The sequence below is a fragment of the Monodon monoceros genome, unplaced genomic scaffold, assembly GCF_005190385.1.
Source record: "Monodon monoceros isolate NGI ecotype Baffin Bay Population unplaced genomic scaffold, NGI_Narwhal_1 Super_Scaffold_16, whole genome shotgun sequence".
Classification (NCBI taxonomy): Eukaryota; Metazoa; Chordata; class Mammalia; order Artiodactyla; family Monodontidae; genus Monodon; species Monodon monoceros.
In genome coordinates, this window is record NW_021703772.1 from 72,865,516 (window position 1) to 72,893,127 (window position 27,612).

General features: G+C 38.3%; 1 protein-coding gene across 10 annotated transcripts in view; it reads left to right on the forward strand.

Annotated features, from left to right (window-relative positions):
• CCDC148 (coiled-coil domain containing 148) overlaps positions 1-27,612 on the forward strand; it is a 408,125-nt gene that overhangs the window by 112,737 nt on the left and 267,776 nt on the right. For all 10 annotated transcript variants that reach the window (XR_003793865.1, XR_003793866.1, XR_003793868.1 and 7 more), the window contains 5 exons: positions 88-170; positions 380-531; positions 2,907-3,002; positions 3,078-3,259; positions 27,312-27,450. Coding sequence is in view for 6 of the 10 variants with exons in the window: in XM_029224755.1 (XP_029080588.1) it covers positions 88-170; positions 380-531; positions 2,907-3,002; positions 3,078-3,259; positions 27,312-27,450 (652 nt within the window). In the remaining 4 variants the exon portion in view is untranslated. The remainder of the gene's footprint in view (positions 1-87; positions 171-379; positions 532-2,906; positions 3,003-3,077; positions 3,260-27,311; positions 27,451-27,612) is intronic.

Here is a 27,612-nt window from a genome sequence, read left to right on the forward strand (position 1 = left end):
TTGAGTGTTTCTACCGTTAGTTATTTTTTAAACCTGTATATATGTTTATGATTGTAAAAGAATTGATTGAGATAATGTCTATTTCAGATGTAAAATGGAATCTGAAATAAAATCCTTACTCAATGAAGAGAACATTGGAAATGAATGTCTTTCTGACCTTATGAATTTCGGTAGGTTTTTTTTTTTTTCTTTTTTGGTTCCACATTTAAAGGGGAGCTTTGTTTTGAAGATTAAAGTGGGCCACACACTTCATGTTCTTTTAATATTGCTGTTTGCTTTTTTCGAAAGGAATCCAAAAATAATCTGCATCTAATGACCTGTTCTTGAAGAAACTTAAAATAATAATGTGTTGCTTTGATTTAATTTTGTTTCACCATAGAACAAGAGTTATCGGAACAATGGTGCATATATCTTAAAAATGTAATAAATCCTCTTCAGCAATTGAGAGCAGATCTAAAATACAGACAGCATCACATTTCACAGCATTCACACTCGCACAGTGAATCCAACTCTGTGAAAGTACTGGAAGAGGTCAGTATATTTCCTTTACTTTTTTTGTTTGTTTGTTTTGCGGTTCACGGGCCTCTCACTGTTGTGGCCTCTCCCGTTGCGGAGCACAGGCTCCGGACGCGCAGGCTCAGCGGCCATGGCTCACAGGCCCAGCCGCTCCGCAGCATGCGGGATCTTCCCGGACCGGGGCACTAACCCGTGTCCCCTGCATCGGCAGGCGGACTCTCAACCACTGCGCCACCAGGGAAGCCCTCCTTTACTTTTAATAATGTAATATTTTATTTTTATCCCAATTAGAAGAGTTGGAGATAAGAAACATGTACGCCTTATGTATATAAATAGAAGGTATAGCAAATTCTATCTACTCGGTATCTTAAACATATCCCTGAATCTGTCCAAACATGCTAATTTCTCCCCGAGAATGTTTCGATGACCTCGTAACTGGCCTACCCGCTTTCATTCTTGCCCCTCCTTCCAGGGTATTCTGAAATCCTATCATAGGGGAGGGGATCAAGTTATCCGCCTGGTAAATCCCTTCAGGGCTCCTGCCGGCCCACAATTCCTCCTGCGATAGGGGCGGGGCGGGTGCGCAGCCGTTAACTGTTATCGAGAGATCGTTAGCGCGAAACCGTTAGCACGCGACCACGAGCGAGTGACCCTTAGCGCTGCGGTTGGAGGTCCCGCTCCGACACCAGTCAGCTTTATGGTGGTCCTCGCGGCAGAGAATGTGGTGAGAGGCGGATCGCAGCCTTCTCCCCCGGACCCTCCAGGCCCATTGGCCATGGGCCAGCGGTGAGCTGGGGGGGCGCCCCGGGGCAGTTGTCGTCTGCGGAGCTCCAGAGCCTCTGCCACGGCCGCTCACTGGCCGGGCCCAGGCCTTGAAGCAGCCGCAAACCTCTCCTCCATTCCCACCTCTGAGACCTAATGCCGGCAGCGGTCTCCGTCGTCGCAGTCCATGGGTCCCGGCCCTGTTTGGGCGACCTGAGGGCAGGCTGGGCTCTGGGCGTCTTGCTCGCTCAGTGATGTCGGTTGGGCAGGGTCTGGGGACCCGGCGCTGAGGGCACTGCCCGCTGAGATCTGTCTCCTCAGCCGGGCCCGGGCTGGAGGACCCAGACTGGGTGCTGGACCAACGTTCCTGGGTCTGGTAACTGGCCGCGCAGGGACCCTCTCCTCTTAGCCTGGGCCTGGACCTCGGAGGGCGAAAGTTGAGCCTTGGGACCTTGCCCTTTTCCTGTAGAACAGAGAATAACATTTTGTTTTGGTGGAGGTTTACAGGAACATCATGACCTGACCATGACCTGACCTCAAGAACAAAGGATCTAAAAAAAAAAAAGAAAACAAAGAATCTGACACCAAGAAGTTTGCAACAACTAACCACACCCCTCTCTCACCGTTCCTGTAACAGGGCTTTGCTGAAAGCTTTCGGGGAGTTTGGGTTTTTTTAAGGCACGAGCCACCTGTCGCGTGGCATGGCCCTGCGATAAACCTTTCTTTGCGCCAAACTGTGACATGTTGGTATTGTTTGGCCTCGCTATACGTCGAGCACACGGTAACACTCCCTGTACATTTCCCTATCCGCCTCCTTTAGTCTCACCTCCTACGTGACATCCTCTTTTTCCTACTAGACCTTGTCCCACCGATGCTGGCCTTCTTCCTATTCCTCACATAAGCCAGACTCCTTCCTGTCTTGAGGCCTTTGCACTGTTTCTTCTGTCCTACTCATGGCCCTTTTTGTCTTTTAGGTCTTAGCTTAAATGTCCTCTCCTCCGAGAGCCCTGTCCTGACCACCTGCATGAGAGAAGACCCAGTCACTCCCTATTACCTCAGCCAGTTTTTACCTCACTTACCTCTTCCTGATATTTTCTTACTTACTTTTTATGAGTTTAAGACGATCTTCCCTGACTAGAGCATAAGTTCCATTATCATAGCTGCCCTAGATGTAGGCTTTTAGGTGATTTTTCTTACTTTATTTTTCAGTTATTCTGTAGTATTGTCATATTGCTTTCATAAATAATAATTAAAAATAAACATTAAAAATCCATGTCCAACTAGGGATTAGAGGCAAGGGTGCAAGGAAAGGAGTGGGTGATTAAAGCAGAGGCAATCTGGAAAGCTTTCTGCTTCATCACAAACAAAATCCAAATGTGAGTGCAGAGTGGCTATGACTGAGCCCATTTTTGGGTTATGTGTCTAGAAGCTCCTTTAAGGCTCCTTTGTCTGATGGGCACTGCTTGGCTATGGCATCTCTTGAACCCTCTTCCATGGGTCCTCAAAGGGACTTTCCCTTATCTAATTTGTCATCATTTAATGGCTTTTGAGAAAAATTCCTGTGACTTTAAATATAAATATTGGATAAATCAATAATTTGCATACCACTTGTTCTAAATGTCCTATAGGTTGACTTCGTGAAGAAACAATTGAAAGCCGTCTATGAAAGACTTAGGCTAGAGCAACAGAAAATAGAAAATTATCTTTCAGACTGGAGTTTGAAAGTAAGTGCGATATAGGTAGTAATTTATCAATTTGTCATTTACATTAAATAAAATAATCATACAATTTTTTTTCAGACACTTGATCATTCTTCAGAAGAAAGAAGTAAACTGCTTAGTGAAATGCCCGTGGAATTAGAAACTTTGGAATGTCCATACCCTGACTTGAAGTTTTCAATCCTTAATGAATTCTGTAACTTTACAGAGAAATATCAAAAGAAACTTCAAGATTTTGATATGCAGTTAGAAGATATATACAGGTAATAAAACTACTTGAATTATCTAGATTTTTGCCACCAAATTTTTACTTTTTTAGGGGTCACTATACTTCCTGTTTACTGTTTTCATAGATACTTTGTGACTGGAATACGACTATCAATAAATGTTTAGATTTACTGTTTGTTGAATAGAGAGGTTTTTTTTTCTCCAAAGTAATTTCCTTGAAATAATGGTTTTGAAGATTTTTATAAGGTTGAAACTTGATGAAAATATCCCTCTTATTTATCTCTTTACTACACAGGTAAGAAATAGTTTTCAAACTATTGATAACTATGAATTTTTATTTCAAGATGTGAAGCTCTTCTTCAATGGAAATTTACAAATCAGTACTAAAAATTGATTACAATGGAAAATATACTCATGGAATTATGTTACTTGTAATCTACTGTGATTTTGCCCTATAGTGAACACAAAGTATGTTTTATAAATTTTTTTTTTAGAAATTGAAGTTTTAAAAAGTGCATTTACAATATTGTGTTATTTTCATGTATACAGCAAAGTAACTCCGTTATATATATACATATTTTTTCAGATTATCTTCCATAATAGGTTGTTACAAGATATTAAATATCGTTCTCTGTGCTATACTGTAAATCCTTGTTGCTTATCTATTTTATGTATAGTAGTTTATATGAGTTAATCCCAAACTCCTAATTTTTCCCTCCCTGTCCCTCCCTTTCCCCTTTGGTAACCATAAGTTTGTGTTCTATGTCTGTGAGTCTGTTTCTTGTTTGTATATAGATTCATTTGCATTATTTTTTAGATTCCACATATAAGTGATAGTATATAATATTCGTCTTTCTCTGTCTGATTTAATTGACTTAGTATGGTATTCTCTAGGTCCCATCCTTGTTGCTGCAAATAGCAATAAGAAAATGCACTTTCGATTGTATCCTGAGAATGACAATCCTCTTCTGAATGACAACTATAATGTTAACTGACTTAAAATTCAGTGTCAGCAGGGCCATCTTCTCTAGTGTAAATTTTATATTAAAATTCATTTAATGAACAAACCCAGAAATGCCACCCTGGGTCAGAGCAATAGTCTACTTCATGTAGTTTTCTGTACATGAAGTTTCTGGGAAACGTTTTGTAGCAAAATATGCTTTTTATTATATTGACCTCAAAAATTTCCCCAAAGAATATATACCTGAAAAGAAAGGAAAAATATTGAAGGGACACATGTATAGTAAATTAGCAATAGAAGTAAAAGGCTCTTCCTTTGAAATGAAAGAAGATGAATATGACAAGTATTAGTATTTCTTATATATATATTTTTAAAATTAATTTATTTTAGTTTTTGGCTGCATTGGGTCTTCGTTGCTGCATGTGGGCTTTCTCTAGTTGTGGCGAGTGGTGGCTACTCTTCGCTGCGGTGCGCGGGCTTCTCATTGTGGTGGCTTCTCGTTGTGGCTCTCGGTGCATGGGCTTCAGTAGTTGCGGCATGTGGGCTCAGTAGTTGTGACTCGCAGACTCTAGAGCGCAGGCTCAGTAGTTGTGACTCATGGGCTCTAGAGTGCAGGGTCAGTAGTTGTGGCTCACGGGCTGTAGAGCACAGGCTCAGTAGTTGTGGTGCACAGGCTTAGTTGCTCCATGACATGTGGGATCTTCCCGGACCAGGGATTGAACCTGTGTCCCCTGCATTGGCAGGCAGATTCTTAACCACTGCGCCACCAGGGAAGTCCCTAAATGGGCTGTTTTGAATAAATAGAGGTGGTGGGCATCAGAAATCTGTGGCTGGTGGGGAGTAAGGCATGTAAATGCACTGTTCTAACTAGCGCAGTGAATTATATATTCAATTGTAATATTACTGGACTCTCATTTGCCAGTATCTGCCATTATTTTGATAAGGCCATTTCCCCTTTTGGTTCTAGTTATTAGGCCTTGTGAGAATTCACATAGATTGTATACATATATGTGTACACCTGCACAAGTGAGTGTATGCATATTTTAAACAGGTGCCTACTGCTACAACATAAGGCTGAAAGATCTAGGGGACATTTTTAAATTGTGAGAAATTTTCATTGGGCTAAAGGCAGTGGACATCATGGTTAATCCCCAATATTTATTTTAATTCCTCCTATTTTGTAGCAGCTTGCCAGTTTGGGTTGGAATGACTCCAACCCCAGATCCAAAGGTAGACCCTGATTGGGAGTGTGCACCAGTCCATAACTTCATTCCCCCCGGTCACAACAATTAGCTCAGGGTGGTCCAAATCTAGGCAAAGCTTAGAACTTTTGTTAGATACTTGTGAGGAGTAGTGCATTTTCTTCCCTGTGGATCTACCTGGAAAGTACATGGCTGTGGTTGCTGCTGGCAGCCATCTTGTGAATGAAGGACAACAGCACGCAAGGAGAGGAGAGGGCCCAGACAATCATGGGGAAACTGGTCTGGTACTGTGTTTGAACTGCATGGGAAGCCAACCTCACTGCTGAATTTTCAAGGGCAATTAGTCCATATTAATGTCTTAAACCAGTTTGAGTATAAAATTCCTAATTTTATGTAATAGCTGATTTGGTTTCAAAATATCCATGACTCATGAAATTAATCTGTCAATTTAGTACAACTGCAATTGAAGAATTGTTCAACATTATTCCAAAATTTATTAGGAAGATTAAGCTTGTAAAATCACCCAAAGTGAAGAATAACTTCTTCAAAATGAAGAATAACTAGGGTGGGGGAGTGGTAAAACTTGCACAGCCAAATATAAATATATATTTTAATATCAAAGTAAATTAGGAAGTTCATATGTCTGTAGCAGATCAATGGAACAAAATAGAAATACAGAAAACAGAAAATATCTATAATAATTTAATTTATTATAAAGGTAAAATTTTTATACTGTGAGGAATTATTTATATGACAGCACTAAATAACAGGGAATTAGAAAGTTAGGTTAGATCTCTTATTCCTTATGACTCAGTAAACTCCAGGTGCATAAAATGTGAAGAAGAAAATAATCATAAAAGAATTAGATAAAAATAAAAACAAGTATTAAATAATCTTGGAGTGGAGAAGGCCTTTTAAAAACACGTTACCTGCAGTGAAAATCATAAAGAAAAAAATTAAATAAATGCAATGACATAAACATTTAATAAAATATAACGGGATGTTTCCTCAGGCAAGTATTAAATCTTTAAAGAATCAAAGGGACTTCCAGTTTTCTGTCCAGCAAGTAAGGAGCTTAGAATTTGCCACTCTGCTCTAATGAGGAGTAGAAAGCTGAACAAACTGGAAAATCAACAACTCTTCTTAACTACCTCAGAGAAGTTAGGTCACAGGGCAAACCACTGCCCACAGAGCTGGAGACACAGGTGATACAGAGAATCACAAATTACCTGAGAGGAAACTGGTTTATCAGAAACTTTCAGGGGAACCAATGTTGGGGTAGGAACACCTGGACTGTAATTGAGGAATTGCTTGAAGCTGAGTTGTGGACAACTTTGAGAGTTAAAAACTCTAGGGGGCCTTAGTTAAGGGGGATGTCAGCACACTTTTGTGAGTTTTACCTCAAAAAGTTCTACCAGGTACCCACAGTGAATATCTGAGAAAAATCCCCTCATGCCTCTGACGAGGGAGGGGAAAATGAACCGTTTGGAAATACTCCAGAGCATTCTGTTCTTAACAAAGGCTGCCCTCAGGAGAAACTATTTTATTGGAGCCTAAACTGCTACAGTTTTATCAGAACCTAACCTACCTGGGGGCGGGAAAATACACAAGTCCAGCAGCGCTAGCCTTCCATGTTGGGGACGGAAATACCCAACTCCAGCCATCCTGTCCCACCAAAGGGAGGGAAAACTGAGAAGGATTTGTAGAGTTCATAGTCCCCAGATTTTCGACTGTGCTGAGGGTCAGTGCCCCTAACCCTCCCCTCCCTACCCTTCTTGCATGTTGTCAAAAGGTCAACTGTATACTTGAATATACAGTGATTTATTTTTAGTTATTCATTGTAGTAGCTGAAGACTGAGGAAACAATCTTAATGTCAATAGGAACTAGTTTTGTAGATTATTGTACAACCATACAATGTATTATTTTCCAGATTAAAAACAAAAAACGATGTAGGGAATTCCCTGGCGGTGCAGTGGTTAGGGCTCCACACTTTCAGTGCCAGGGGCCTGGGTTCAATCCCTGGTCAGGAAACTAAGATTGTGCAAGCCACGCAGTGTGGCCAAAAAAAAAAAAAAAAAGTAAATACTTAGCATTCACTGATATGGAACACTTTCCAAGGGTCAGGATTAAGGTGTGATATAAGGTTAATAAGCAAGCCTTACATACAATGTACAGTACACATTGTGTAAAACAGGAAAAAGTAAAACACATATATATACATATTTGCTTTTATATGTCTGAAAAAATATGCAGAAATTGATAACATTTGTTGCCTTTGGGAATGGAAGCTAGATGCCTGGGTCGGGGGGAATGTGAGGGAGAATTTTTATTGTAACTCCCCCCTTTTATTATACCTTTTGAATTTTGAAGCCTGTGAATATACTGTCTATTCTAAAAACAAGGAATTTTTGAAGGAAAAAAATAAGGGTAAAAAACAAATGACAAATAGGAAACGTTGGCAAATATCAGGCACAAAAAATTAAAATCTCTAACATATAAAAACACTTTGCAAAATTAATTGTTGAACAGCCAGAAGAGAAAAGGGACAAAAGAGAGGAAGAAGTGACTTATCATTCATATTTTCCACAAATATTTGTTGAGCAATTACTGTCATAAAATAAACAAAAACCCCTGTACTCATGAGGCAGGTTGGAGACACACAACGAACTATAAACACCCTAGGTAAGTAAATTATCCACGGTAGTATATTAGAAGGTGATAAGTGCTATGGAACAATAGCGATTAGAGGAAAAGAGAAGTTGCTGGGATTGTGGGGGAGGGGACAGACTGCAGTGTTTTTTTGATTCTTTTTGCATGTGGACCATTTTTAAAGCCCTTATTGAATTTGTTACAATACCGCTTCTGTTTTATGTTTTGGTTATTTGGCCACCAGGCCTGTGAGATCTTAGCACACCGACCAGGGATGGAACCCGCAACCCCCCGCATTGGAAGGCGAAGTCTTAACCACTGGACCGCCAGGGAAGTCCCAACAGGTTGCAAATTTGAATAGAAGTTTGGGGATAGTCCTGGTTGAGGAAGCAACAGTGAAGGAAAGTCATGAAGGGGGTGAGAGGGCTAGCCATGCAGAAATATGCGGTATGAGTGTTCTAGCCAGTGTTTACTGAGGTGGGCATGTTTCTGGCAAGAGGCTTGTGTGGCGGGAATAGAGTGATAGACGGGGAGAGGAGTAGAAGGTATGGTCAAAGAAGTAAGGGTGAGGGTGGGACATTTAGAGCCTGGTAGCCGTTTATAAAACTTCTGATTTTACTCTGAGTGATATGGGAAGCTACTGGAAGCAGAAGTATGAGGAAGTGTGCTAACTAGACCTAACTTACGTTTTAGCTGAATCACTTTGGCAGTTATTGTGTTTAAGATGGAGGAAAGGAGGGCCGAGAAAAGACTGAACCCTTAGAAAGTTATTAAACCCAGGTGGGATATAAGGGTGGCCTGCATCAGGAAGTGGAGATGGTGTGAAATAGTCAGCTTCTGGACACATTTTAAAGGTAATGCCAACAGCATCTGCTGACAGACTTAAAATAAGGTATGTGAGAAAAAGGAAACAACAGAATAGTCCAAAATTTTGTGGTTGAGCAACTGGAAGGATGAAGTTACCATCAACTGAGTTGGGGAAGATTGTAAACAAAGCAGAGGGGGAAATCAGGCATTCAGGTTTGGACATGTTGAATTTGATGCTATCAGATGTCCAAATACAGACTTTATGAAGGCAGTCAGTTATATGAGTTTGGAGTTCAGGAGAGAAATCTGAGCTGGAGATACATGTTTGTGAGTCACCAGCATGAAATTGGATGTGATCACCAAAAGAGTGTGAAGGGACAAAGGAGAGGATCAAAGACTAGTTCCTTGTGAAACTGCACAACTCAGATAGGATTTGCACACAGCCAGAACTCTGACTGGGACTTGAACACTCAGGCTGAGACTTTCACTCAGCCAAAACTCGGATTGGGACATGAATCCATGGGCTGGGACTCAAACCCACGGTCTTTCAATTGAGATTGCACACCTGGTCTCAGGACTTAATGAAGCTCAGGGTCTTTATGTCTCAGTGCAGGAGGAATTCAGGGAGAAGCAAAGTGATAGGTAAGAAGTGAATTTATTTAGAGAGCTACACATTCCATAGACAGAATGCTGTCAGTCCCAGAAGGTGAGAGCAGCCCCAAAATATGGGATGGTTAGTTTTTATAGGCTGGGTAATTTCATAGGCTAATAAGTGGGAGGATTATTCCAACTATTTTGGGGAAGGGGCAGGGATTTCCAGGAATTGGGCCACCACCCACTTTTTGGCCTTTTATGGTCAGCCTCAGAACTGTCATCGTGTCTGTGGGTGTGTCATTTAGCATATGCTAATGCATTACAATGTGTGTATAATGAGGCTCAAGGTCTACCGGGAGTCAAATCTTCCAACATCTTGGACCTAGTTGGTTCTAACCAGTTTATGTCATATCCTTAAAGGCGATGTCATTCTTTTAAAGGTTGTGCCCTGCCCCCTTTCCTCCTGTTTCACTTGGGTCTGCTGGCATTACATTGTCAGCAAGAAGGGTAACCAACAAAGGACACTGAGGGAAGGTCTGTGAGATACAAAGAAATGCAAGAGTGTGCTGTCCCAGAAGGTAAGGGAAGAGGGAGTGGGCAGCACCGTGAGGAGGAGGGGCGATCCACTGAGTAAATGTTGCTAGGTCAAATAAAATAGGACTGATGGTTGACTGCTGGCTCCACATGGAGGTCTTTGGTGACCATTTTCACTGAAGAAGTGGGAACAGATGCACAACTGGGTTGGGTTCAAGTGAATGAGAGGAAACAATTGAAGGCAATGAGCATAGATAACTCTTTTGCGACGTTATCTTGCAAAGGAGAGCTAGAAAGTAAAGTCAGACTTTTATGTTGCAGTTTTGTCTTTTGTTTTGCTTAAAATGGGACAAATATTAGTATGTTTGATGCCGATGAGAATAATCCAGTAACAAGATTTAGTGCACAAGTGGAGGAATAAGCATGAATGGTTCATCTACTACAGTAACAGGTGGGGATGCAAGATTCTATGGTCAGATGCTGGGAGGTGAATTGATATCCTCATGGCAGTCCATGGAACTCTGGATGGTAATTCTAAATACAAATGACAGAGAAATTTTTGAAAACCTCTGTACTCATCAAAGCAATGAAAAATTTTAAAATACTCAGATTTTTACCTATAAAATGGTAAAACACAGAAGAAGTTTTTAAGAATCTTATTTATTTATTTATTTTTGGCTGTGTTGGGTCTTCATTGCTGTGCGTGGGCTTTCTCTACTTGTGGTGAGCGGGGGTGTGTGGGCTTCTCATTGTCATGGCTTCTCTTGTTGTGGAGCATGGGCTCTAGGCACGCAGGCTTCAGTAGTTGTAGCACGTGGGCTCAGTAGTTGTGGCTTGCGGGCTCTAGAATGCAGGCTCAGTAGTTGCGGCGCACGGGCTTAGTTGCTCCGCAGCATGTGGGATTTTCCCAGGCCAGGGCTCAAACCCGTGTCCCTTGCATTGGCAGGCAGATTCTTAACCACTGCGCCACCAGGGAAGCCCAAAACAAAAGAAATTTATGCAAGTTTAAAAATATGGAAGAAATGGGCATTTTTATACAGGACTAGTGAATAAACACTTTTGGAAGACAGTCTGGCAATAGGTCATCAAATATCTTTATAAGTGTAAATTCTCTTTGTCTCTTTAGAAATAATCTTAAAGGAAATAATCATAGAAGTGAAATAAATAGTTGGCTTCAGGGTGTTCAATATTGTTTTTCTTTCTTAAGTGATAGCAAAATCTTCAAAATGACGAAATAGCCAACAAATAGCTTCATCAATTATGATATATCCACACAATGGAATACCACAGTCATTAAGAATTATATTAAAGAATTTTAATGACACAGGTAGTTGAAATAATTTGCTGTGCAATTAAAAATCAGGCCACAAAATAGCTTGCATAACATGGGTTCTCTTTTTTTTTTCCCTTTCCCTCTGAAAGTGTTACATCCATTTAGCCACAGAAGAAAAAGACTGAGAGGTTATCCACCCAAATAAACAATAACAATAGCTGTCCCCAGGTAGTAACATTGTAAATAATTTTGCCATACATACTGTTTCTATCTTATAAAGCAAAAATACAGATTTTTAAAAATCTAAGATAAAGAGGGAAGACGGAACCATTGATATTTATTGAGTGCCTATTACATGACATGACAAGTACATGTAATTTTAATCCTCAATACACCCCATTTCAAAAGCTCTATTTCACAGATTTGTTTTACAACTGCAGCTGTAGATGACCAATTTACCCAAAATTTCTGAACTAGTAGATAGCTGAGCAAGAATGAGTTTCTTCTGCTCATCTGAATAGAAAGCTTCTCCCTCACACCACACTACTTCAAGCATGTATATGCACCAGGATGTTGGTAAATTGGGTTGACTACTAGAGCAGTGCTATTTAATAGAAGTAGGATGTGAGCCACATTCATAATTTAAAATTTTTATGTAGCCATATTAAAATATTTTAAAAGATAAAATGTATTATGGTAGTATATTTTAACTTAATAGTGCCAAGATATAATTTCAATGTAAATCAGCATTTAATTATTAATGAGATATATTACTTTTTTTTTTCATACAAAGTCTTTGAAATCTGGTTTGCATTTCACACCACAGCACACCTGAATTGGGACTGGCCACATTTCAAGTGCCGAATAGACACTTGTGTCTAGTAGCTTCTATCTTGGACAACAGACCTTTAAAGGATATTGTCTTTTACTAACAGATTTTTTTAAGAATTGGCTGCAATCGAACCTATTTATTTATTCAGTATGTTTGTGAAGCTATTTAGATTCTATTTGGGCTGTATTTCATTAGTAACATGAAGACAGTTTAATTGCTTGTTTTAGACTCAGATGAGATTGTGGCTTTAATTTTCTAACATTTGGATGAGTTAATCATATGGATGAGACATAATTGATGCTCCATTCAGCTATGTCAGATCTGGAGCCAATATGTGGCAAAAGCTATAGAATGATAACAAGTAATTTCTACTTTATTGTTTGATAGGTTATTAAATTTTATAGTGTTGATTCATAATCATTATTCTAATTATAATTATATAATTATTCTAATAGTAATTATGAGATCTAAATCTTGCATGCTATTGAAAATCCACAATGATTTTTTTTTTGAATTTTATTTTATTTATTTTTTTATACAGCAGGTTCTTATTAGTTATCCATTGTATACATATTAGTGTATATATGTCAATCCCAATGTCCCAATTCATCACACCACCACCCCCCTGCTGCCACTTTCCCCACTTCTTGTCCATACATTTGCTCTTTACATCTGTGTCTCAATTTCCGCCCTGGAAACTGGTTCACCTGTACCATTTTTCTAGGTTCCACATATATGCGTTAATACACGATGTTTGTTTTTCACTTTCTGACTTCACTCTGTGTGACCATCTCTAGATTCATCCACATCTCTACAAATCATTCAATTTCGTTCCTTTTTATGGCTGAGTAATATTCCATTGTATATCTGTACCACATCTTCCTTATCCATTCGTCTGTCGATGGGCATTTAGGTTGCTTCCATGACCAGGCTATTGTAAATAGTGCTGCAATGAACATTGGGGTGCCTGTGTCTTTTTGAATTATGGTTTTCTCTGGGTATATGCCCAGGAGTGGGATTGCTGGGTCATATGGTAATTCTATTTGTAGTTTTTTAAGGAACCTACATACTGTTCTCCATAGTGGCTGTATCAGTTTACATTCCCACCAGCAGTGCAAGAGGGTTCCTTTTTCTCCACACCCTCTCCAGCATTTGTTGTTTGTAGATTTTCTGATGATGCCTATTCTAACTGGTATGAGGTGATACCTCATTGTAGTTTTGATTTGCATTTCTCTAATAATTAGTGATGTTGAGCAGCTTTTCATGTGCTTCTTGGCCATCTGTATGTCTTCTTTGGAGAAATATCTATTTAGGTCTTCTGCCCCTTTTTGGATTGGGTTGTTTGTTTTTTTAATATTGAGCTGCATGAGCTGTTTATATATTTTGGAGATTAATCCTTTGTCTGTTGATTCGTTTTCAAATATTTTCTCCCATTCTGAGGGATGTCTTTTCATCTTGTTTGTAGTTTCCTTTGCTGTGCAAAAGCTTTGAAGTTTCATCAGGTCCCATTTGTTTATTTTTGTTTTTATTTCCATTACTCTAGGAGGTGGATCAAAAAAGATCTTGCTGTGATTTATGTCAAAGAGTGTTCTTCCTATGTTTTCCTCTAAGAGTTTTATAGTGTCCTGTCTTACATTTAGGTCTCAAATCCATTTTGAGTTTATCTTTGTGTATGGTGTTAGGGAGTGTTCTAATTTCATTCTTTTAAATGTAGCGGTCCAGTTTTCCCAGCACCACTTATTGAAGAGACTGTCTTTTCTCCATTGTATATCCTTGCCTCCTTTGTCATAGATTACTTGACCATAGGTGCATGGGTTTACCTCTGGACTTTCTAATCTGTTCCATTGATCTATATTTCTGTTTTTTTTGCCAGTACCATATTGTCTTGATTACTGTAGCTTTGTAATATAGTCTTAAGTCAGGGAGTCTGATTCTTCCAGCTCCGTTTCTTTCCCTCAAGACTGCTTTGGCTATTCGGGGTCTTTTGTGTCTCCATACAAATTTTAAGAGTTTTTGTTCTAGTTCTGTAAAAACGCCACTGGTAATTTGATAGGGATTGCATTGAATCTGTAGATTGCTTTGGGTAGTAGAGTCATTTTCACAATATTGATTCTTCCAATCCAGGAACATGGTATATCTCTCCATCTGTTTGTATCATCTTTAATTTCTTTCATCAGTGTTTTATAGTTTTCTACATACAGGTCTTTTGTCTCCCTAGGTAGGTTTATTCCTAGGTATTTCATTCTTTATGTTGTAGTGGTAAATGGGCGTGTTTCCTTAATTTCTTTTTCAGATTTTTCATTATTAGTGCATAGGAATGCAAGAGATTTCTGTGCATTAATTTTGTATCCTGCAACTTTACCACATAAATTAATTAGCTCTAGTAGTTTTCTGGTGGCACCTTTAGGATACTCTATGTATAGTATCATGTCATCTGCAAACAGTGACAGTTTTACTTCTTCTTTTCCAATGTGTATTCTTTTTATTTCTTTTTCTTTTCTGATTGCCGTGGCTAGGACTTCCAAAACTATGTTGAATAATAGTGGCGAGAGTGGACATTCTTGTGTTGTTCCTGATCTTAGAGGAAATGCTTTCAGTTTTTCACAATTGAGAATGATGTTTGCTGTGGGTTTGTTATATATGGCCTTTATTATGTTGATGTAGGTTCCCTCTATGCCCACTTTCTGGAGAGTTTTTGTCATAAATTGGTGTTGAATTTTGTCAAAAGCTTTTTCTGCATCTGTTGAGTTGATCATATGGTTTTTCTTCTTCAATTTGTTAATGTGGTGTAACACATTGACAATTTGCATATATTGAAGAATCCTTGCATCCCTGGGATAAATTCCACTTGATCATGGTGTATGATCCTTTTAGTGTGTTGTTGGATTCTGTTTGCTAGTATTTTGTTGAGGATTTTTGCATCTATATTCATCAGTGATATTGGTCTGTAATTTTCTTTTTTTGTAGTAGCTTTGTCTGGTTTTAGTATCAGGGTGATGGTGGCCTCATAGAATGAGTTTGGGAGTGTTCCTTCCTCTGCAATGTTTTGGAAAAGTTTGATGAGGATGGGTGTTAGCTCTTCTCTAATTGTTTGATAGAATTCACCTGTGAACCTATCTGGTCCTGGACTTTTGTTTGTTGGAAGATTTTTCATCACAGTTTCAATTTCATTACTTGTGATTGGTCTGTTCATATTTTCTATTTCTTCCTGGTTCAGTCTGGAATGTTAAACCCTTCTAAGAATTTGTCCATTTCTTCCAGGTTGTCCATTTTATTGGCATAGTGTTGCTTATAGTAGTCTCTTAGAATGCTTTGTATTTCTACAGTGTCTGTTTTAACTTCTCCTCTTTCATTCTAATTTTATTGATTTGAGTCCTCTCCCTCTTTTTCTTGATGAGTCTGGCTAATGGTTTATCAATTTTGTTTATCTTCTCAAAGAACCAGCTTTTAGTTTTATTGATCTTTGCTATTGTTTTCTTTGTTTCTATTTCATTTATTTCTGCTCTGATCTTTATGATTTCTTTCCTTCTGGTAACTTTGCATTTTGTTTGTTCTTCTTTCTCTAGTTCCTTTAGGCGTAAGGTTACACTATTTATTTGTGATTTTTCTTGTTTCTTGAGGTAGGCTTGTATTGCTATAAACTTCTCTCTTAGAACTGCTTTTGCTGCACCCCATAGGTTTGGGATCATCATGTTTTCATTGTCATTTGTCTGTAGGTATTTTTTGATTTCCTCTTTGATTTCTTCAGTGATGTCTTGATTATTTAGTAACGTATTGTTTAGCCTCCATGTCGTTGTGTTTTTTACGTTTTTTTCCCTTTAATTTGTTTCTTATCTCATAGTGTTGTGGTCAGAAAAGATGCTTGATATGATGTCAGTTTTCTTAAGTTTACTGAGGCTTAATTTGTGACCCAAGATGTGATCTATCCTGGAGAATTTTTCGTGCACACTTGAGAAGAAAGTGTAATCTGCTGTTTTTGGATGGAATGTCCTATAATATCAATTAAATCTATCTGGTCTGTTGTGTTATTTAAAGCTTCTGTTTCCTTATTTATTTTCATTTTGGATGATCTGTCCATTGGTGTAAGTGAGGTGTTAAAGTCCCCCACTAGTATTGTGTTACTGTCTATTTCCTCTTTTATAGCTGTTAGCATTTGCCTTATGTATTGAGGTGCTCCTATGTTGGGTGCATATATATTTATAATTGTTATATCTTCTTTTTGGATTGATCCCTTGATCATTATGTAGTGTCCGTCCTTGTTTCTTGTAACATTCTTTATTTTAAAGTCTATTTTTTCTGTTATGAGTATTGCCACTCCAGCTTTCTTTTGATTTCCATTTGCATGGAATAGCTTTTTCCATCCCCTCACTTTCAGTCTGTATGTGTCCCTAGGTCTGAAGTGGGTGTCTTGTAGACAGCATATATATGGGTCTTGTTTTTGTATCCATTCAGTGAGCCTGTGTCTTTTGGTTGTAGCATTTAATCCATTCACATTTAAGGTAATTATCGATATATATGTTCCTGTGACCATTTTCTTAATTGTTTTGGGTTTGTTTTTGTAGGTCCTTTTCTTGTGTTTCCCACTTAGAGAAGTTCCTTTAGCATTTGTTGTAGAGCTGGTTTGGTGTTGCTGAATTTTCTTAGCTTTTGCTTGTCTGTAAAGCTTTTTTTTTTTTTTTTTTTTTTTTTTGCGGTACACGGGCTTCTCAGTGCTGCGGCCTCTCCCGCCGCGGAGCACAGGCTCTGGACGCGCAGGCCCAGTGGCCACAGCTCACGGGCCCAGCCACTCCGCGGCACGTGGGATCCCCCCAGACCAGGGCACCAACCTGCGCCCCCCGCATCGGCAGGCAGGCTCTCAACCAGTGCGCCACCAGGGATGTCCTGTAAAGCTTTCGATGTCTGCATCGAATCTGAACGAGATCCTTGCTCGGTAGAGTAATCCTGGTTGTAGTTTCTTCCCTTTCATCACTTTAAATATATCATGCCATTCCCTTCTGGCTTGTAGAGTTTCTGCTGAGAAATCAACTGTTAACCTTATGGGAGTTCCCTTGTATGTTATTTGTCATTTTTCCCTTGCTGCTTTCAGTAATTTTTCTTTGTCTTTAATTTTTGCCCATTTTATTACTATGTGTCTCAACGTGTTTCTCCTTGGGTTTCTCCTGTATTGGACTCTCAGCGCTTCCTGGACTTGGGTGGCTATTTCCTTTCCCATGTTAGGGAAGTTTTTGACTATAATCTCTTCAAATATTTTCTCAGGTCCTTTCTCTGTCTCTTCTCCTCCTGGGACCCCTATAATGCAAATATTGTTCCATTTAATGTTGTCCCAGAGGTCTCTTAGGCTGTCTTCAGTTCTTTTCATTCTTTTTTCTTTATTCTGTTCCGCAGCAGTGAATTCCACCATTCTGTCTTCCTGGTCACTTATCTGTTCTTCTGCCTCAGTTATTCTGCTATTGATTCCTTCTAGTCTGTTTTTCATTTCAGTTATCATATTGTTCATCTCTTTTTCTTTGTTCTTTAATTCTTCTAGGTCTTTGTTAAACATTTCTTGCATGTTCTAGATCTTTGTCTTCATTCTTTTTCTGAGGTCCTGAATCATCTTCACTATCATTATTATGAATTCTTTTTCTGGAAGGTTCCCTATCTCCTCTTCATTTAGTTGTTTTTTGGGTTTTTATCTTGTTCCTTCATCTGGTACATAGCCCTCTGCCTTTTCATCTTGTGTATCTTTCTGCGAATGTGGTTTTTGTTCCACAGGCTGCAGGATTGTAGTTATTCTTGCTTCTGCTGTCTGCCCTCTCTAAAATCCACAATGATTTTTAACAATTTTGTCCCTCTGTGTATACATTGCTAACACCCCAAAGTTGTACTTTTTCAACTAAATTATTTCAATTTACCTAATTATTAGTAACTTTCAAAATAACTGGTTAGTAGCTTATGGACTTCCCTTATTGTTTTTTCTCTTAATACAGAACTCTTTACATTTATTAGAGAAAATTTTTTAAAAGTTGAGGCAAGCAAAGAGAAGAAACTAAAAGCTTATCTAAGTTTCTAACACCAGAGATATCCTCTGGTAACATTTTGTACATTTCAGATATATGTATATTGTTCATAAAAATGAAAAAATACACTATCCATTGTTTTTCCAGTTTGTGAACTGGATCCAATATTATTCATTTTTTCTATAAATATTTACTAACCTTTTTCTATGTTTTAAGTCACTGTATTAAATATTCTTTACAGCATATTTGTTATTACATGCATGGTATTATGATACATTGTTATAATTCATCCACACAAATTTAACCCATTTCCTGGTTTGGGGCAAATATGTACGTATTACATATTTTGATACTTGTTTTAAAACCTCGGAATAAAAAACCTTGTCACCATACTTTGAGTAATCCCACGGTTAATCCTTTTAGATGAATTCCTAGAAATGGAATTGCTGGCCAAAGGGCATGAAAAATTCTAAGGCTTTTGAGAGTATTGTCATATTGCCTTCCAGGAAAGTAGAAACAATTTATACTTTCACCAACAGGCTATCATTTGATTCATCTTTTGGACTTGTTGGTCAAGGTATTGGCTATGGCTATCATGTGTGAATATCACCAGTGCCTTGTTCATATTCTCTTTCTCTCTCTATTTTTCAGTATTTATATAGCATAGCTCTGACCCTGTACTTATGTCAGTTTTGCCAACAGAATTGGCAAAAAGATAAAAGATGAAATAGATAAAAACCAGCATGAGAAGCCAGCATTCAGGAAACAGTGAGTGGCCTCACATGATTTTCTTTCTTTTATTTTTTTTAAATTGAAGTATAGTTGATGTACAATACTGTGTTAGTTTCAGGTATATAGCAAAGTGATTCATTTATCCATATATATGCATATATCTATATTCTTTTCTTGATTCTTTTCCATTTTAAGTTATCAAAAGATATCAAATATAGTTCCCTGTGCTGTATAGTAAATCCTTGTTGATTGTCTATTTTATATATAGTAGTGTGTATCTGTTAATCCCATAGTCCTAATTTATCCCTCTCCCCACCTTCCCCTTTGGAAGCCATAAGTTTGTTTTCTATGTCTCTCACATGATTTTCTTTAAAAAATATTTGAATAAACATATGCTTACATATGTGACTCTTGCTTGGTGAATAAAAGATAGAAGAAGGAGGGGGAAAGGAGCATAATAAACCACTGACATTTGCTTACTTGATGAAGTTACAGGAAGTTAAAACACTTTAATTAGCAGGTGGCATTTTTCTCTGAGATTGTATTCTCAGAACTTTTGGAAAGATTCAGGGCCTGGTCATGTCCAGTCTGAGGTTCTACATTTCTGATCTGGGCTGATTGTATGTCAAGGGTGGTTAATAAGGGGAGAAGTGCTCAGAAACAGGAGCATAATTATTTGAACACTAATGTGTTCACTTAGTCACATTGTTTACATGACCCCCTCAAGCAATGTTCTTGATCACTGCAACTCCCATTTTCCCTTGGCATATTCCAACATGGATTGTCCAACCTTACCTGGGAATTTGTATTTCTTCTGGGGAGGTAATAATTGCAGACTGTGATTTTATTTTTTTGTCATGTGTATTTCATAGCTTTCTCTTAAAATAAATACATCATTGAAAATACTTAATTACTTTATGATCATGAACTAAAAGCCACACTTGGTGATTGTTCAACCTACTCTGGGTTTGTTGTGGGAATGAAGTATATTTTAAATTCTCTTGACTATGGTGGAATACATTTTATCAAGGAAAAAAAATGGGTCCAATTTCTGCAGGATATCCCAAAAATTAGTCTTAGATTTTTGCTTTTGCTTAATTAATAACTCAGTCTGTGTATTTACTGATACGTTATGTTTGTTTAAATGTCTGTGAAAAGTATATCTAAGAATAGTGGCCATAAATTTCTAGTTCAGCAGGCTTTATTGTTAGGGTCACTGTAGCCCACAACTGCCTTCTTGATATAATTGCCTCAAATAGAAACTATACAGTGTAATGTTGCATAAATATACATTTTTAATACTTCAGGAGACTGAAAAATCAGGGTTTTACAGGATGGAGTGAGAGTTATTTATGAGAGGTTTTTTTTTTTTGCTGGATATGAAATCAAATTAATCTTGAGTAAATCAGATTGGAGAAAATGGAAACATAGCAGCTTGACAGATTTGTGTCCAGCACAATTGATATATGTTATTTTTAAACCTGGATGATATAGATAGAATTTGTTATTTAAATAATAAAATCTGTGTAACTATAAGCAAAGACAAGATTAAAATTTCTATCGACAGGATTGTCAAATTTTTACATGAGAGAAATTATAATACCTTACTTTATATATCAAATCAATAATTAATAACAAGTTTTTCCTACTCCTTATACCTTGAAGTCCAACTGTGGGTAAATATAATCCTTTGAGGAAACTGTATCATTAAAACTGAGACTATGGAGAACTAGTAATGTAGGAAATTATAATCACCACACTCACAGGCGTGTGTTTATTTCCAACACTAGTGCCTATAAAAGAACATAAAGTTGAACATTGTTAATGTCTAAGAAAAAACAAACTAAGAAAAAGAACCATCATTCTTATATTCCAGTCTTACAGTTTCTTAATGATTACTGGTAGTTGGTTTGAGGTGATATTATAAGTGTTTTTATGTGGCAATTAAAATTTCAGAAGCCCTCATAATTGTTAATTAAATTTTTCCTCATCCCATCCCAAAGAAGTAAGCCAGTTCTATTATTCTTGCTTTTGAACCTGGAAAATTGAGTAATAATATCCATATAAAGTAACTTTATTCATTTCAACTTTATTGCACCTAAAAATATTCTTGCTCCCCAAAAGTGAAGAGTAAAATGGTACATGGAAGCAGATTTTGGCTCAATAGGATATTTTTTTAATTAGAGCAAATAATGTGTTTGTGGATGATCTTTTCTTTACCGATTCTGTTTGTTTGAGTTTGAGCTGCTTTTGTTTGGTTTTCTTTTTTTTTTTTTTTTTTGTCTTAAAAATGGCCTTTGGTGTTAAACACTTCTCTGTTCCCAGTCAGCTCAGGAGTGTCACTGTAGATGTTGGTCACTGGCCACATTGGATCTGCATCTCTTGAATCTCTACATCCTTCATAAAGCAATATTAGGATGCTACAATATTAGGAAGTACATTCCTTCCAAAGCAATACTAGGATGCTACTTTTTTAAAAAAATGACTTTTAAAAAAGTCATTTTTCTTCCATTCAGCTGTCAAATAGGATATCTTTAGCTGAAAGTAAGAGAATACCCAACCCAAGTCAAAGTAACATAAATAATAAAGCGACTTCTTGTTTCATTCGAAGCATAGAGGTAGAGAAGTCCAAGCACAGTGAGGCCTAGCTTTCTGCATTCTCTTGCCCTGCCTTCCTGCAGGGTAGATAGATGACTTTCTGCCAGACAACTAGAGCAGTTCCACACTGCCACACTCAGAAGCAGAAGGGGACCTTTTCTTCCTTGTGACTTGTTTTAAGAGCTAGGAAACCTTTGCCCCCAGAAGACTTCTCCTCCCATTTTGGTGGCCTTTTGGGCCTTTTGTCCATGATTATATCAAACACTGGGAAGAGGAACGGAAAGCTTGAGAACAGATGTTTGTGAATGGCTTAAGATCAGTCAAGATTCACTCCCGGGGCTGGAATGGGGCTCACTTACCCTGAAGTGGGGGGCCTGTGCAGGAAGGTGGTAAATCTTGAATAAAATCAGGATTATGGTGAGCAGGAGCAAGAGCAGAGGTGATGTCTGCTACAATTACCTTTTCCTTACAGTTCTTGTGATGAATATAATTATTTAAAACCTAGCATATGGGATGGCTGAGCCATTACATTTTACTTTTAACAAGCTGTTTTATCTTGATCATATTATTTCTAAACTTCCACTAGGAATTATACTGCCTCTTAAAACTAGTGGTGGATGGAGATAGGCACAAAAGATGGTTTAGGTGTATTGTCACCATCCCAGCTACTCTACCTCCAAAAAATACACATTCTAAGTAAAAAATTCAGCTTTCCATGCAAACTACTTTTAAACAGTATCTAAGTAAAAACAGATACAAAAGCAGATACAGAGTGCTTGTTATGAAAATAACAATTGTAACTTCCAAATAAATCACTTAGCCTCCTCTTCTGACCAGATTCTCCTTCCTAAACTCTCTAAGAAATTCTGGAGGGTCCTATTTTCACTTTCCTGTCACCCCTCAGAAGAAGGCAGCTTTGGATGTTGGTACAAGTTCTGGCTTTATCTTCTGGACCACTTTTGTTGTTGTTGTTGATTCTTCAATTCAGTGGATTTTGACCATACTCCTAAGAGCCCACTTTATTCTGGCTGTCAACTCCCACCTGAGTAGGTAAACTGGGCAGAGCCTGGGGAGCCAGGAGAGTGAGGACTGCTAAATGGGAATGATCTCCTGGAAGACAACGTACATACCCAAACAACATCTAAGGAGCCGATTCTGTTGGTCAGAAATGAGTCTGCTTCCAGAGGGCCCTCTGTAAACCAGGCTGAAAATCAAAGATTTGTGTTTGGACAATAGGCCTGGGGTGGGGTGGTGAATAGCTGGGGAGACAGTTTCAGGAACCAGGCTGATTAGATTCAATGTTTGGATGGGTATGATTTGGAAAGACAACTTTGAAAAGTGGTGTCAAGTTGTATTTTCTAGAGGGTCAGACCCAATGCTGCCAAACAAGCAGATTGTGTCAGAACCATCTATTATCCACATTATTCCACCAGTGGCTCACTCCCCTGATAGCATTACACTTGAAGAGACAAGAGCTTTTCTTCAATCCAGATTCACTATGGCCATTTGCCAGTCAAGGTAGTCATCAGATGCTGGTAACTGCATCGGCTAGCATCAGGAGGCCCTAATTACCATTTTGCTGAAAAGCCCCCTTCACTCTGAGAAAATATAAGACAAGTTCAGCCAGTTTGAATACACAGTGTTTAGTCTCATAGACTTGTCCCTGCTGTTAAGGTACCTGTTGCCCTACGTGGGCTGTTTGCCATGGCTGGCTGCCCCCACCCCACTAAATGTCTTTTGATGTCACGGAACCAGAACCCTGGGAAAGTGGTTTAACACGATTATGAAGAAAACTGGTAGTTAAGTTGATTGTGAGTCAGGTTAGGATTTTTGTAACGATTCAAACAGGTAGAATTATGGAGACAGTTGGCCTTGGTCTCGTTGAATTCTCACAGCCCTGTTGTCCTCCTTTTCTGAGTTACCTGTTTTGTCTCATATCCTGGGAAATCACGATGAAATGATATTGGTGGACGTCAATTGGCAGTGGGGGATGGAGGGTAAGGACTGAGCAATAAATACCTCATCCTCCTGCAGGCTGAAATTTCCTGAAACATTTTAAATTAGAAAATTTGGATGGACAGAAAAATGGAAATTGCAGACCTACCAAAGATCTTTTGTCTGAAGATATTTTTTTAAAGTACAAAATTTTAGGATAATTTGCTATTTTATATAGATATTTTTTTCTACAATGAAAAGATGAAGGTTAGAAAAGATAAATGTCCAGATTTGAATTTAGAAATTCAGATACGTTAAATTTGATTTTATCTTAGATGCCAAGTAGGAAATGGCTACTTTGTTATTGTGAAGAGGCTATCATGTTTGAATATTCATCTTAGATTTTTACTACCCAGAAGACTCAGTATATATATATATAGTGGTGGAAGTTTTCTCCCTCACAGACAGCATCCTAATGGAGATGCATGACTCTGCCAATAGTGTTGCTGATGTGAATATTTGCTTCAAAATTTAAGCCAGCAGCTCTGGAAATTGCTATAAGTACTCTAAAATAATAATATTGTGAGTATTTATATTATCATTTCTTTTTTTAAAGTTTTTTTTAATATAATTTTATTTATTTTTATTTTTGGCTGCATTGGGTCTTCATTACTACGTGCAGGCTTCTCTCTAGTTACGGCGAGCAGCGGCTACTCTTTGTTGTGGTGCGTGGGCTTCTCATTGCAGTGGCTTCTCTTGTTGAGGAGCACTGCCTTCTAGGCGCACGGGCCTCAGTAGTTGTGGCACGTGGGCTCAGTAGTTGTGGCTTGTGGGCTCTAGAGCGCAGGCTCAGTAGTTGTGGCGCATGGGCTTAGTTGCTCCGCGGCATATGGGATCTTCCCAGACCAGGGCTTGAACCCGTGTCCCCTGCACTGGCAGGCAGATTCTCAACCACTGCACCACCATGGAAGCCCTATCATTTCTTATAAGCATGTTTTTCGTTTTTATCCTACATCTAATAGAAAAATGACTTACAATTTGTGTAATTGTGGTAATTGGAAAAAGCTGTTGAGATGTGAGGTTTCCAAAATCAATAGGAGCAAAACGGATGTGATCATTGTTCATATCACACTTGGTTTGAAATATGTAGTTTTAATGTTATATTATCTTCATATGTTTAAGTGGTTTTAATGTTGTCACTAAAATGGTACCTAATTAATACATTCATGCAATGTATAAAAATGTACTGAGTACCACAAATTCTGCTGCTGCTATGTTTATTTATAGCAATGCACACTGCTTAATGTGTGCTTTTATTTAAAAACCATTTTTGTAAATGTTTGCTATTTGCACTTTGAGGATAGCCACAATCTTACACCACAATTCAGTGTGAGAGATCATCAAAACAATTAGCTTAGAAGTACCTCTCCATTTGCCAAAGAATTTAAATAATTTTTGACAATTATGGGTAAGGTTGCTCATAGATTATCTTAGGTCAATTCTGTAAAAGCAAATCTGAGACAGGGATTGTAAGAACATGTGATTTGTTGGGCAGTGCTCTCAGGAGAAGGATGGTAAGGGAAGCAGGATGGAGGAGGGGAAGATGTCTGTGGCAGAAGATCTCAATGGAAACAGGTTACAGTTTGCTCCCACGGTGAAACTCTGGAGCACGAATGGTCTCATCTTGAGGCAAGTGGCCTGGCCTTCTGTACCCCCATGTCAGCCAGTCGTTGGTTGAGGTTGGCTCTCAAAGGTGGTGGGAGAATAGCCTCCTGGGTGAGGCAGTTCCCATCTGGCCCAGGACAGTTCTTCAGAGGAGGAAGGTACATCTGTGAATTACCAGCATTTTGAAGATAGGAATTCTAGCTCATCAAGGTGATCTAGCCTGGCACCAACAGCATCCTTTATATAGATAAATGACAATTTAAAAGAACAGAGAGCTTATTGGACCTAGATTCTGTCGCTTCCTCCTCCCCAGCACATACACCCCTACACGTCTATCCTTGTAATCAAATAAAGATGGAAATTCAAACTGTATCCAGGTCCCTTTGATTACAGAAACAGTTTAAAAGCATTAATGAGGACATCGACTCTGGGTCTATTCCTTTTTCTGATTGCTTGCCATGTAGAAATGTGGCTAACTCTGCTATTAAAATGCATTTATGTTATCATGAATGAAATGAGTTCCTTGAGAGAGGACCTGAGATACTGTCCCTGAAGACTTGAGGGTGTTTTAAATGCCAAAACCACTCAGGCAATCCTTTCTCCAGGCTTAATACTCCTATTTGAGATGCTTTATTTGCAGAAGCCTTTGGCTTAACTGATTCAGAGAGACCCCAAACACTCAATGTGTTCAGTGAATGAAATCTCAAATTCTTTCTCTGCAATATATTATCATGTCATACAGAAGAAATGTAGTTTGCTTCTTCCTAATGGAACACTTCCAGCCCACTTTTTCTTCCTATTATAGAGCTGTTAGAGAAGGTTATCTTCTTTGAAAAATCATTTTGTTTCTTTCTTGCTACTTATCAGTATCATGAAATACTTTACAGAAACTGGGTAAGTTGGATGAGAATGGTAGAATTCCCATTAGTGTCACTGATTTAAAGAGGTTTTTATTGTTTTAAATTGTCAAATATTTTTCAAGGGCATAGAGGACATATTGTAAAAATTCTTTAAATTGCACAACTAACTTTAAAGTAGAAGGCCAATGATAGAAATAAACAATAGCAAGTCTCCATCTTGGATCAAAGAAATATTTGTTGCTAATAATATTCCCTCTGATTGCATCCGTATTTGATTATTCCAGCTTATTAAACAGGAATGATGATATGCAAATAAACTCAGAATAATAAAGAAACATTAATTCAGTCTAGAGTTCAAGCTGATATTGTAACCTTTTTACTTTGCATAGGGCTTTGCTAATACACAAACCAGGCCAGTACCTTGGAAAGTTCTGAACTAAAAAAGGTGTTTTGGAGCATGATGGATATGTTACTGGGAAGGTGACTTGAAGGGATCCTGTTACAAATGATTTCTTTAGTGATCTGAAATTTAATGCCACTGGTTATCTTTTTACTACCAATATCTAGTCTTACCTCCACAAAGCAAGAAGCTGAGCGGGTAAAATAAAAGATAATTTTAGACTTAATTTTTTTTTTTTGGCTGCGTTGTGTCTTTGTTGCTGCGAGTGGGCTTTTCTCTAGTTGTGGTGAGGCGGGGGCTACTCTTCCTTGTGGTGCGCAGGCTTCTCATTGTGGTGGCTTCTCTTGCCGCGGAGCACAGGCTGTAGGTGCACGGCTTCAGTAGTTGTGGTGTGCGGGCTCAGTAGTTGCGGCTCATGGGCTCTAGAGTGCAGGCTCAGTAGTGGTGGTGCATGGGCTTAGTTGCTCCACAGCATGTGGGATCTTCCTGGACCAGGGCTCGAACCCGTGTCCCCTGCATTGGCAGGCAGATTCTTAACCATTGTGCCACAAGGGAAGTCCCTAGACTTACTTTTAAAGTCAACCTTAATATGTGCCTTCCTCAGGCCTTGGTTTCCTTTGTGTATTGTTTATTTGACTCTCTACATTTGTGTTTTCCTCCAGTCTAGAAACAGGAAGTTTGTTGAATTAGCAAAATTCCTTTTGAATCTGTAGAGTTAATAATTTATTTCTTTCATTCATTTGTCATAATTTTTAAAATATTGTTATAGGCAAGATAGAATAAATATTTTAAAAATATTATGTCTCATTGTTAAACTTCTTCAAATTATGCCTGAAACTCATGGCAAGACCAAATAAAGGATTGAAAGAACCCACTGTGTTATAATTTAGAACTTTTTCTATAGGAGACATTTAATTTGGCTAATGTATTTTTTAAAAAGTCTTTATTTAATATAATCATTATCATTCACTAACAGCTTAAACAGTTTGAGGTCCCTCCAACTCCATGATTGCTTAAAGTGTTGTGACATTTTTATTTCTTCCAGAAACTTCCAATTAAGTGATGAAGACCACTGGTTTTACCAGGCTCTTGTGGATCAGTATCCTGGGGATCTCAGTGGCAGAAGGACTCTGTATCTGGACGTGTTACAGAGACATTTTCCTCACAAATCGAGGCATGATTTGGTGAGTGCTGGACCCTATATGCTGGCAAGTTAAATTGTTTTAATGATTGATAATTATTGAGCAAAATATATATATATATACTTTAAATGGTGCTCTAAAATGATTTTTTTTTCTGCACTCTAGAAAATAATAGGGTTATAGTTTGAAAGTCTACCATTTTTC